This window comes from Tachypleus tridentatus, chromosome 7, assembly GCF_004210375.1.
Source record: "Tachypleus tridentatus isolate NWPU-2018 chromosome 7, ASM421037v1, whole genome shotgun sequence".
NCBI lineage: Eukaryota > Metazoa > Arthropoda > Merostomata > Xiphosura > Limulidae > Tachypleus > Tachypleus tridentatus.
The window spans coordinates 48,230,017-48,242,928 of NC_134831.1; the positions used below are offsets into that span (position 1 = coordinate 48,230,017).

Here is a 12,912-nt window from a genome sequence, read left to right on the forward strand (position 1 = left end):
TATAATGAGTACACTGGAATGGGTGGCAACTGTAGAAAAAACACAAGTTTAGAAGACAAATTTATAAAAGTATTTCAGCTTCAAGTTAGTATGCACAAAGTAGTACAGTTCTTTTACAGCTGGATGTGACTTCATCTAATGGTAACCATATATGTTAGTAGAGTTTCTTTGTATGTGCTTATATTACACTCAAAACAAACTATTACAGCTACATTTAGTCTAAACCTAAAAGTAGTACTCACTTATTTTAAAACTGATTTGATTCAACAGTGATAAAAAAAAGTATTTTATGCGATATGTGATACTTGCAATTTAAGTAAATTTTCAAAACAGGACTGTATTATATTTTTCTTTCACTAACCTTTTCTATGTCCAAAAAGTTTGATCTTAAAGTGATTGCAAAATCTAATAGCAACATGGGTCTTTACAAATATGCAAGATTGGTAATACAATTCTGTTTCTATTCAACAAATACTGCTTGTATTTTTGTTAGCCAGAAGGAAAGAGGGTTGAGTGCATAATATTAAAATAATTGAAGTAAAAGAATTTAAGAGCAACATGAAAAGAATTTGATTGATAAGAGCTGGTTTCTCCACTTGCTACAGAATAAGTTGTTAAAAGTTAGAAATCTCATAAGAAAGATAATATATATATAAATATTACAGACTACGGTAAGAAACAGATTGCATGCCTAAGGCTTGATAAAAGTATCTTTTTGATGCTTAGCTTTTTTTTTCTTTAAAAGTGAACATTTTCTTAAACTGAAAATGTATTTCTAATAATGTTTACTTCCTCTGACACTTATAGCTCTTCTTCCACCTTCATTTTACCCAGTTAAACATTGGCTTCATTTGTTCCAGTCTTTTATGCCCCATCTAAATGTCCTTAGTAATATTTGATCTTGTTACGCTCTCTACCGATATCAATGTGCCACATCTCCTGATACTGTATATAAACACCTCATTCAGATAATGTAACAACTTTTGCAAAACTTGCACTGGCTTTTAGTGGGGAGGATGGAGAGGAGGGGTATGACAGTGTCACCAGAGGTAAGTATTATTAGAAATATATATTCAATTTAGGAAAATGTTAGCTTCTAAAACATACCTACCATCCACGACCAGTGGATACAGCAATTTCATCCAAGTACAGACCCAATTCATCTAACTGTGCATGGATACAAAGAGCAAAAGGCACAATGGCAGACTATCTGTACTGAAAAAGCATGGCCCACTGAGAAATGTAAACACAACCCCAGGTGGGATGCTGTGGTAAGGATTAAAGTTTTTGAAGCACACAGTAAAGACAGCTGCAAACAGCAGAGAAGTAGAGGAGATTCATAAGACTCTGTTTACAAACTCTGGACTGCAGAGGCGCATAAAGCCCCTGATAATGAACAGGATACACTATCTTCAAGACTGAAGTTCTGGCACAGCCATAAATCAGAGATGCATAGTCCAGTTTTGATCAAATGAGGGCACTGTATATCTTTAGCACAGAACATGGAACCTCTCCCCGAAAGATGAAAGAAAGAATGTGAACATAAATGTCAGCTTATGGTCAAAGATAAGCCCCAAGAACTTTGCCTCACTGACCACAGAAAGTACAACTTCATCAACACAGAGTTCAGGATTGGGATGAACATTTTGTTGGTGGCAAAAGTGCATGCAAACAGTTTTAGACAGAGAAAAGTTAAAACCATTTGCTGTGGTCCACTTCAGTAAAGGATTGAGGGCAGTCTGTAGCTGCCACTAAATAAATCTCATGTTCGAAGACTGACACAAGATGTGAAAGCAGTCAACACAGAGCCCATTTGCAATAATGGCATTAATCTTTATACTAAAAAGTGTGACACTCAAGACACAGCCCTGAGGGACTTCAAGTTCCTGTAAAAAAAAAAACGGAAAAGTGCCGAACCAACCTAAACTTGGAATCACATGCCCATTAGGCAATTTTTTTTAAAATGGGCAAATGGACTTGCAACCCATGTAAGTGGAGGTCTTGCAAAATGCCATACCTCCACATAGTAACATAAGCCTTCTCAAGGTAAAAGAATACTGATACAAGATGTTGTTGCTTGAGAAAGACTTCTCTGATCAATGTTACAAGTCAAATCAGGTGGTCCATGGTGGATCTCTGTGATCAGAACTCATACTGGGTGGGCAAGAGGAGGTTGTTTGATTTGAGGAACCAAATAAGATGAACATTAACCATCCTCCATAAAGTCTTACAGAGATAGCTCATCAAAGCAATTGGACAGTAGTTTGAAGGAATCTTGGGATCCTTCCAAGGCTTAGAGAAAGATAGGTCAATAGTCTGGTGCCATGCATCATAAAAAACATTTTCCTGCCAGATCTGGTTAAAATCAACCAGAAGAACAGCAAGAGGAGGAGGAGAGAGATGGTGCAGCATCGTGTAGTGTATATCATTAGGTTCGACCAATGTACTATCAGACCTATGAATAGCCAACTTTCCACCAGTGTAAAGGGGCAATTATAGTCATAGAGATGATTAGACCAAAATGAAAGAGGTGATCATTCTGTCCGAGTCTTGATGGATAGAATGGTGAAAAATGAAGCAGAAATGCTAGATACTCAGCAAAAACTTTTGCCGAGAGTATTGGCAATGCTCTGGGCATCAGCAACTTCCTGGCCATCAGAGAGCAAGATCAAAAGTGGGACAGAATTATACTGCCCACTGACCTTCCAAATCTTGTCCCATATGACTTTAGAAATGATGTTAAAAATTATGCTGGTTGTGAATTTAATCCAACATTCCTTCTTGTTTAGACTTCTTAACTTCCAAGCATGTGGATGGGCCCCTGAAAAGCCATGGGGTCCAAAAGTGTGGGATAATAATGAATAGTGTCCCAGGCCCATTTATGGCCTTTCATGCCATGTGGCAGGCAGGATTCCACCAGGACAAGGATACTGTGGAAAATGCATCAAGATTTTAGGAATACATTGAGCAGCTGCATGGATAATACAGTCAAACAGTCATTTATTGATGGCTTAGAGACAATGGCAGGATCATGTTCTGTGCAAATAGTGAGAGAGGGCCACGTTGCTTGGTCTAGATTCCACCAGGATATGCATGTTGGGTGGCATCAACCTCTGCCAGTCTCTCTCAGAATGATAGGAAAATGATCACTGCCTCATGGGTTACTGTAAACCCTCCATCAAAAGTGAGAGAATAGTGAAGGGAAGAGGACTAAGAGATCAATAGCAGTAAAATACTAAATAGGTGCATGAAAATAAGTATAAGAACCAGTATTGAAGAGAGAAATGTTGTGACCCCTCCCATCAATATCAACACCTCCCTAAAGGGGATTATCCCACTAAAGTCCCCCAGGATTGAAATGGAGACAGCAACTACTCAATGAGAACATCAAGGTTTGATTAATCATAGGTCTCTCCAGGAAACAGGTAGAGAGAACAAACAGTGCTGATATGGCCCAAGGAAACACAAATGGCTACGGCCTCCAATGTAGCGTCGAGTGGTAAACATAGGGTGGGCACATGCTGATCACCAACAGTGCCACACCTCCATGCACTTGTCCATCACACAGCCTGTCATTTCTGTACAAAGAAAACTGTTGAAAGGTGACTGTATAGGCAGATTTCAGAAATGTTTCTTGTGAAGAAAGACTTATAAGATGGTAAGAATCAATCAGTGTTTTGATTTCATCCAGATTAGAACATAAATTTCAACAGTTCCACTGTATTAAAGTGGCCATTTTTTACTTATGTATAGACAAATTGGGTGGAGAGACCTTCCATTTTTGACCATGTCTCTTTTCTTTATTCAAAGAAGGTCTAAAGATCTCCATGGATCTGCCTCAGGTTGATTGGGCAGTTCTCTGTCATTGGAAGAAGAAGAAAAGCAACTGAGGGCATGAATGAATGATCATTCTGCATCTTGAGGCTGGATAGTAACATAAACATGATGAAATGCACAAACCTGGAACCAAAGACAGTGGATCCAGGAATCTGTTGGAAGAAACGGTAGGGACAAAGATGGGTGTTGATGTTGATTCATCAACTTTCTTAACCATGGAGGGCAAAAAACTTTTCATGTGGCTTGTGGAGGCATGGAGAGATCCAGCTGCACTCCCAGTGTAACAGTAGAGCCAAGTGCAGCAGTATATATCTGAGTTGGAGTGGTGAACAGTAACTTTTGAGCCTTGGGGTAAAAAATGTTTTCAAGTGCTGTAGCTTTTTCTTCCACTCACCTCACCTTGTGTGAGGAAATACATCATATTAAAAACTTTCTGTAGCAAAACAAGTTTAATAGTACTTTGATTACTCCTAATATCAATCAAATGCTAAATATCCTAATCACTCATACAATCATGAAGTTTGACAAACCAAAGAAACCAGCATTAATAGTTACAACATTTAGAACAACATTTGATACATATATATAAAGAAGTTTGTTTTAATATTATATAGAGTGTATACAGAACTTGAAATTAATGTATTTTCTAAGTCTATTATTAGAATAAACTGCTTTTCTAGATCTCAATGATAAATATAAAAGATATTTATTGCCTATAAATCTGCATGTCCTTCTTGTGTGGAGGAATATATGGGCTCTACGTTTATTAACTAACTCTCAACTCATAGAAAGTTCAAAACTTAACAAGTATGGTATAATATAGTTATACCATAAAAAATATTTCACCAGTTAGAATTTTAGTAAGTAAAGCTGATGATGTGGAATAATTACAATTTTGGGACAGTTTGACAACTGATAATCTAATATCTACAACTGAGTAGCAGAAGTCAGAAGTAGCACTTCTTTGAGCAGTATGAATTATAATGAAAATTTGTGTGTTTACAACAAGGAGTTTAAAAAATTAGACTTCAAAAAATCAATGTCACACAATATCATGAATTTAATTATCAATCTAATCATTTTAAAATACACCAATAACAACAGTTTTGTATAAAAAATGCTTGTTAATTAAAACATCTTGCATGTATATATTCATCCTCCACATTTCACCTTTATTTCACTTTAACAACATTTAGGTACAAGTTTTTCTTGACCATTTGCAAAACAAAACATTTCTAACACTTTTCTATATAAAGTTCATATTTCCAGCTGTGTTGCACTTACAACAGTAGACTGAAAAATATAAAAAACATTTCATGGAAGCTTAGGTGACATTCACGACATGAATCAACTTCCTACATATATCACTCATTCAGTCACACCACCATTCTCAAAAGAACTCATGTTATGGATTTTTATAAATTTGTTTGTATATTTAATATCTACTTTTCTAGGACAGATTACTTCCACTAAAAGCATAGAATGTTATACAGACAAATGTGTTAGTTTTACGTTAAAATGGCTTCTTATTTACATAACAAATACACAAACATGACAATGAAAACATTAGGGCATACCTAAAGTACAATATAGGCATTAACTTTAATCTGTTGATTAACAATACCATTAAATTCACACCTTTAATAGGTTGTCACTGTAAGGTTCTTTCATCCATGTATGGTGTAAACAGGCTGTTGTTACAGTTTTCACTAATTCCTGAAATTCAATATTCTTTGCCACAAAGTCAGTCTCACAGTTAACCTGGCAATAAAATAAAAAATATGACCAATAAAATCATTCCTGGAACTTACTATTCATTCTGAACTAAAAAATATGATAAAACATGAAACACAAGTTTTACTTCACAAATTTTCTCTCCACACATTACTGCTTTTTTCTTCAATAATAATTAATGGAATATTAATTTTATTAAGAGAAACATGACAATATATCCAAAACAATACAGAAAGAATAATGTAATTATAAAAATGTTTGGCTGGTTGATGTTTATTGCAAAATCTGCATCAAACAACTATTAAAAACAACAATGTAAAAGTAAAATCATCATAAAATGTAAAAATGAATCAAGATAAAAGTAAAGATACTTCAAAAACCAGGTAAGAAATGTAAATAGAATTAAAAATTCCAATGCCCCTTAAAAAAATAAAAACACAAGTAAAGTTGACAGTGTCACCACTGCTAATGACATTTTGAAGTAACAGTAAAACATGGTCTACTGTGATTTGAGTGTTACAAAGGACACACAATCGAGTATCAGACCCAGATAAAACAATGAGTTAAAACACTCTGACCAGGACAACTTGCAATCCTCGCAGCAAGATAGCCAGAGACCAACAGACAGTTTGATCTGAAAAAAAACTTATCATGTTGCTCACATTAAATTGACTGCCAACAGACACAGATCCAAGCCTTAAAAATTGGACCGTAGTCCATATAAGGGGCAGACACGGCAGTGACAGAACCAGCTGATATTTAGCTGCAATGTCAGAAACCTTGTTTCCACAAATATTTATGTGGTCAAGTATCCAAAAATCTGAACATAAATAAAAAAAAATGGGCCAGTCAGTTTTGAATGACAACAAAAACAGGGAGAGAACTAATGTAAAGCAATTCCAGGGCCAGTTGAGAGCTAAAAGAGCTAGTATAAATAGCACAACTTGTGTACTGCATAGCTTCTACATGATCCAGGCCATGAGGAATGGCATACAGTTTGGCACAAACTATATAGGGGATCCTGTATGCAACCACTGAACCACCACAGGCCATGACCAAGCCCACAGAGTCACCTGATTTTGAACCCAACCATATAAACAGGAATGGAAGGATGGTTCAAAAGATGTTTGCTTAATAGAAGTCAGTAATTCAATTGGGAGTATTCACCTTCCTCAGATGACTCAAAGAAAGGTCACAGATAGCGATGGTACTAAGCCATGGTGGGATGAGCTAAACAGTGAAGACAGCAAAGTCATTCAAGAACACACCCATTTCAGCCAGTTGCACCTGGCATAAAGGGCAACAGCAACAATGGTAGACCATCTATTCTGAAAAAGCATAGCCCACTGAGAAAGGAAGACACAACTGCAGGTGGGATACTATGGCAAGGATCAACATTTTGGAGCATAAAGTAAAAAAAAGGATTGCAAGCAGGAGAGATGAAGAGAAGGTTTGTAAGACTCAGTGTACATACTCTGAACTGGAGAAGTGCAGAAAGCTCCAGATTAGAGCCAAAGCCCCAGATGGTGAATGGGATCCAACATCTTCAAGGCTAAGGTCTTCACAGAATTATAGATCAGAGACCCATATTCCAGTTTAGGATGAATGAGAGCACAATAGATTTTTATCACAGAACACTGATCCACTAGCCAAGAGGTCAAAGAGAGGACATGGAAGATGTTTTGTGCCCTTGTACACTTGACTCATAGTTGCTTGATATGTGGAATGAAGATCATCTTATAGTCAAAGACAAGCACTAAGAACTTTGCTTCAGGGACAATAGGAAGAACAACATCACTAAAATGGAGCTCAGAATCAGGTGAATAGCCGGTTAATGGCAAAAGTGCATGCAAACGGTTTCAGATAAAAAAGGAAAAGCAGGTAAACCTGTTTGCTGAGGTACACTTTAATAAACAATTGAGAGCAGTCTGAACCTGCTGCTCAATGACTGACATGGCAGGACAAGTTATGCAGTCAGAGAAAAGTGAAGGGGAGCAGATTGAGAGATCATTAGCAGTAAAAAGACTGACTAGGTGCATGAAAATAAGTATAAGAACCAATATTGAAGAAAGAAAAGTTGTGATCTGAGAGCATATGCTCTATGGAACAACATCACCCACCAATATCAACACCATCCCAGAGGGGATTATGCCCATTAAAATCCCCATGAATAAAAATGAAGGCAACAATTTTTTAATGGCAGCATCAAGTTATGATTGATCATAGGTCTCTGCAGGAGACAGAGAGAAAACAAACACTGATAATACAATCCAAGGAAACATGAATGATGACGGGCTCCAAAGGTGTATCAAGTGATAATGAAAGTGCAGCACGTGTTGGCCAACCAGTAGTGCCACCCCTCCATGCACTTACACGACACAATTTGTCATTCCAGTATAATGAAAACTGCTAAAAGTTGACTGTTTCAACAGGTTTCAGAAACATTTCGTGTAAGGAAAGACACACAAAATGATAAGAATCAAAGTCTTAATGTCATACACAATAGAATGGAGACCTTGTCAGTTCTACTGTATCAAAGTGGTCATTTTTACTTTGGTGGAGGATCTTTCAGTTTACAATGTCATTTTTATTTATTAGAAGTCCTTTTTACAACCATGGATTCTGCCCAGGGTCGAGTGGACAGGTTTCTGTAAATAGATGTAGATTTCAGCAACTGAGGGCAAGAATGAATAATTGTTCTGCATCTTGGAGCCGATGAAGATGGATCTAAGAATATGCCAGAACCTGGGGAGAAAGAAATTTGACCCAAGCAGTCACTAGAAGAAATGGTGGGAAGAAAGACAGGAACAAACATGGACTTTTCAAGATGCTTATCCAAACACGGTGGGAAAAAAATGCATATGGTTTGAACATGTCTCTGATGAAGACATGGAAAGATCAGTCTGAAGCAGTGCAACATAGTGCAGTAGCATGTCCAAGATGAAGGTGAGGATAATAACTTCAGAGCCTAGGGATAAAAAATATTGTGAACTGTTCACAAATGCTGTACCTCCTTCTCATCCACCACCTAGAGCAAGAATGAAAGCAAGAGGAGTGAGAGCAAGTACAATTAACACAGTAAGGGTCTAGTTTGCACTCATAGGCATCATGGTTTTTGGAACCTCAATGAGCACATATCAAAAAACCACTACAGGATGTCTTTGAAGTGACAGAACCACTGACACAGGAAACATTTGAGAGGGTTGGAAATATTGGGTCATACCTTACAGTTCAGATAACCTGGCTTGACAGCAGCAGGTGAACATGGTGATGTAAATGTCAAAATTATAACACTGGTAGTCAGCATAATTCCATCCTTGTGAGTGCAGATACGACTCAGTGCAGAAACTCCTCAGTCAGAGAAACCAATGAGGATCTTTGTTCTTCAAATTCCTCTCAACCATAACTCATTGTAAGGAAGTAGCATGGGGAGTAACCTCAATGGATATATCTCCAATTGTCTTTGAATTCAAGAAGAGTTCACTGTGTTTTGCAGTGGATGTTTCCACAATGCCAAACAAGAACACTGCAGCAATGCCATAGTTTTGTGATCATTATATCCAAACACCAACGTCAGACACAATGATCACAACACCCAATGAGAATGTCAATTGCAAAACATAATAAAGAAGGAACCCCAACTGGCAAATAACACAAGTCAAGTGTACACCCATTGCTTTCATGGCATGTCCCTTCAAACAAGACAATAACTTAAGGAAGCAATTCTCAATAATGAAAAGGTTTTTCAGTCTACATGAAGATATATCAGTTAAGAAAACAAATTCTGAGCATTACGAATTATGTACAAACGAACTGCCAAAACCTGTGTCATGAAACTATTATCCTTGAAAAAATAAATAGATCACTGAAAGCTTGAAGATAAAAGTGGTGCAAAATGGGCATAACAGTATTACAAAGGAGCCTTTTCCAATGGAAACTACACTACAAGTAAGTGGTTGTTTTAAAGGACAGAAAATGGGATACAATAAATATTTTTGGATGAAGATGGTTTAACTTAAGTGATCTGCAATTAAATTCATCATTCTTGAAATATGACATAATAAAAGACTGACACTATGTTAATGAAGCTAGCACAGAAGATCCAAGGTACAAAAACAAAGGTCTCAAAAATGTGTGCCTCCTTCATAATAAATTTGAGATAGATCTGTGAAATTGTCAGAATGCATCATGACAAATTTTTCTTCTCTAAAAAAACGGATTTTCAATCATTGCCTAATGTACTGCAAGAAGTTCTTCTGTTCAAGTACCCTGGAACTCCTGATCAAGAAGATAAGCTCACCACCTATGAAAAGATGAATCTGTGTACAGATGGATACAACTCTGATATCCAACAGTGTAACAAACATTTATATACATATTTCACTTGTTTAGGCACAATAATTTTAACTCTTCACAATACAGGCTCAATCTATTTGATCAACCATGTGACCTCTATGTACTCATTTAAAGTCTTTTTAAATTTAATACTTTTAACTTTCAGTATAATGTGTACATCTTCACAACATTTGTCAGGCTTTAAGTTAATTATTATGTCTTTCACATTTAAAAAAAATCATACTTTTAAGTGAAGTATTTTTAATGAACAAAATAAACACCCGTCCATGAATATATAGTGTATTTGTTTTGAATAATCTGTGTGAAAAGTGTTTCACGTTAAAATTAAAAGTACTTTTCGTCACTTCAAAAATCTCACATTTCCTTTGTGTAATCCCTAAAACCTCCTAAGCGAACTAAATCATTCAAATGTTATAGCTTATCTATTATTTTCTCTACCCTATCTCAAAATGGAATTAGTAAATTTGACCAACCTCGTAACTACAAAAAAAGGAAATAAATCTAAGTTACCCTTTTTTCATTCCAGAATGACCTCATATTGTAACATGAATCTACATTTGTTTATCCTAAGTAGCTCAAAGTTTGTAACAGCACACATCTATTTATAATGGAATTTTATTGTTTTACTGCCCTTTCAACCATATCAAACTACTATCCATGCCATTATATAATGTTGCATATAAGTTGCAAATCATTTATGGCATGTGCAGTTCCATTATGCTATCAAATTACACTACCTGTAAGCAATTACAAGATGACTTGTAAAACAGTTTTATTACATTATCATTATTTATTCTGCATAATCTAATTTTAACTAACTTAGAAAGATCCCTATTTTTATATTTTAGTTACTTTTATAATTATATGTAAAGAACAAGCATGAAAAGCAAGAAACAAAATACTTTATAAATCTCTTTTTCTTGCTCTCAGTTATCAAAGAAAATTAACTCTAATTTTCTATACTAATCATCATATTCCACTTACTAATTTTTATGTACTTAAATAATGTACCAAACATTTAGATATCTATGCCACAAGAGTCTTTACAAATTCACCCAAGCTGATTGTTAGCTTTCTTATGAAAACGATGTTGGTACTCTTGAGTGAAATTGATATTTAACCATTCAGAAAATAATCATTTGATAGATGAAAACACTGACTTTCTATTGATTATAGGTAACATATATTTCAACATAGGAGAGAAGTATTAAAAAATCCAGGAAGAAAGGAAGTAACAGGTAAGTGTGGCAGGAGGAGTCTCACTTTCTATTTGCTAGCTCTGTAACAGAACAAAATTAAAGACTATAAAAACCTGGTTTAAGTTATGACAATTTCATAAGGTAATTTATATTTAATTTTGTACTTTTTTGAGGGATGGTGGATAAAATAGAGAAGATGACATGCTAGGAAAAAATGTGTCATTTGAACAATAGAGGAACTTCATATTTGTTTGTTTTTTAATACTGTCTTGCAGAATTAAGAACTTAAAACTTATAATCTATTAAACTATAAAAATATGGATTATTAGCTAAGGTTAAATGGTATTCTAATTGGTAAAACACAAACAAAAAATAGCTTAATAAATCTTGAATGTAAGTAGTTAAAACCTTGAGTTATGTGCAATAAAGGATACCTGTGGCAATAGGATTAAAAAAAAGAAGTTGACTTGTGCCTTCTTATTCACAAATACCTTCTCTAAGGAATATGGTTCACACATAAATCCTGACAATGAGTACAAGTAGTTTACACAAACAACACAGAAATACACACACATACACAAATAGCATGTTAAAAAAAAAGTTATGTGACTGGAGACTGCTTAAGGCTTAGTAAAGGTATCTTCATGTTTGTCTCTTTCTTTACAATTATATTTTAATTTTTTAAACCTTTTGCTATATAGGGCTAAAAATTGTATGTCATGACCTTTTAGAGCAGTGATTCTCAACCTGTGTGCCTCAAGAGATTGGCAAGTGTGCCGCAGTGTTTTTGAAACACATTCAACTTTCTTGGGATTTTACAAACAAGTTGAACACATCAGTTAATAAAAACCACTATAGAGACACTCTGAAACCTTCCAAAACATTCAATGATTTTCATTGAACTCGAGCACTGAGAAGTGCATACTTAAATTTCATTCTCGACTGCAATGGTTCAACTATTAGTTTAATTGTGGTGCAACAAGTGCTTCGTACATCATAAATGATGCATCAAACAATCAAACTGCTTTCTGGAACACTTTCTCATTCTGCAGTAAGCTACAGCTACTACGCTGTAGGTAGGAATTTTATATCAACTGCATAACTTCATGCTTATCATATTTGAATTAGCTTTATCATTTATCCATGGAAAAAATATTTAAGTAAGTCTGGTGCTGCAAAGGAGAATGTGTTGAATCAAAAGCAAGGAATCAAACAAGAGTACAAAAACAAAAACATCGAATACGGTTTTATCGCTTTGAATCAGAACATTCTCAATTACCATTCTGCCTACTCTGCAATGCAGCTTTATCGAACGAGGTGCTTGTTCCTAGCAAATTGAAGAGACACTTGGAAACAAAACAATCAGCTGTGAAGGATAGACCAAAAGAATACTTCAAGAATCTCGCAGCTTAACAACATGAACAATCAAGGAAGCTTGTGAACTACATGAAGCTGCCTGAAAAAGGATTGATTGCAAGTTATAAGGTTGCTCAATTGTTGGCAAAATGCAACAAAGTGCATACGGAGGCGAATCAGTCATTACGCCAGCATTAGCAATCATCATTGAAACTATGCTTGGAACAGATGTCGCCAAAAAGGTTAAGCAAGTTCCACTGTCCAATGACACAATTTCGCGCAGAATTGTAGAATTGTCATCAGATTTCAAGGATGAAATTTGTGAACACTTTGAAGAGCCTGAAGATGAATTGTCTCTGCTTTGGTCTCTTCAAGTTGATGAATCTACTGATGTTAGTAGAAAAGCTCAAGTTCTGGCTTTTGTTCGATT

The 12,912-nt window shown here is 35.6% G+C and overlaps 1 protein-coding gene across 5 annotated transcripts in view; it reads right to left on the minus strand.

Annotated features, from left to right (window-relative positions):
• The window catches only part of mEFTs (elongation factor Ts, mitochondrial), a 59,587-nt gene that overhangs the window by 7,518 nt on the left and 39,157 nt on the right, over window positions 1-12,912 (minus strand). For all 5 annotated transcript variants that reach the window (XM_076511489.1, XM_076511485.1, XM_076511486.1 and 2 more), the window contains one exon: window positions 5,476-5,598. In XM_076511489.1, the coding sequence (XP_076367604.1) occupies window positions 5,476-5,598 (123 nt within the window). The remainder of the gene's footprint in view (window positions 1-5,475; window positions 5,599-12,912) is intronic.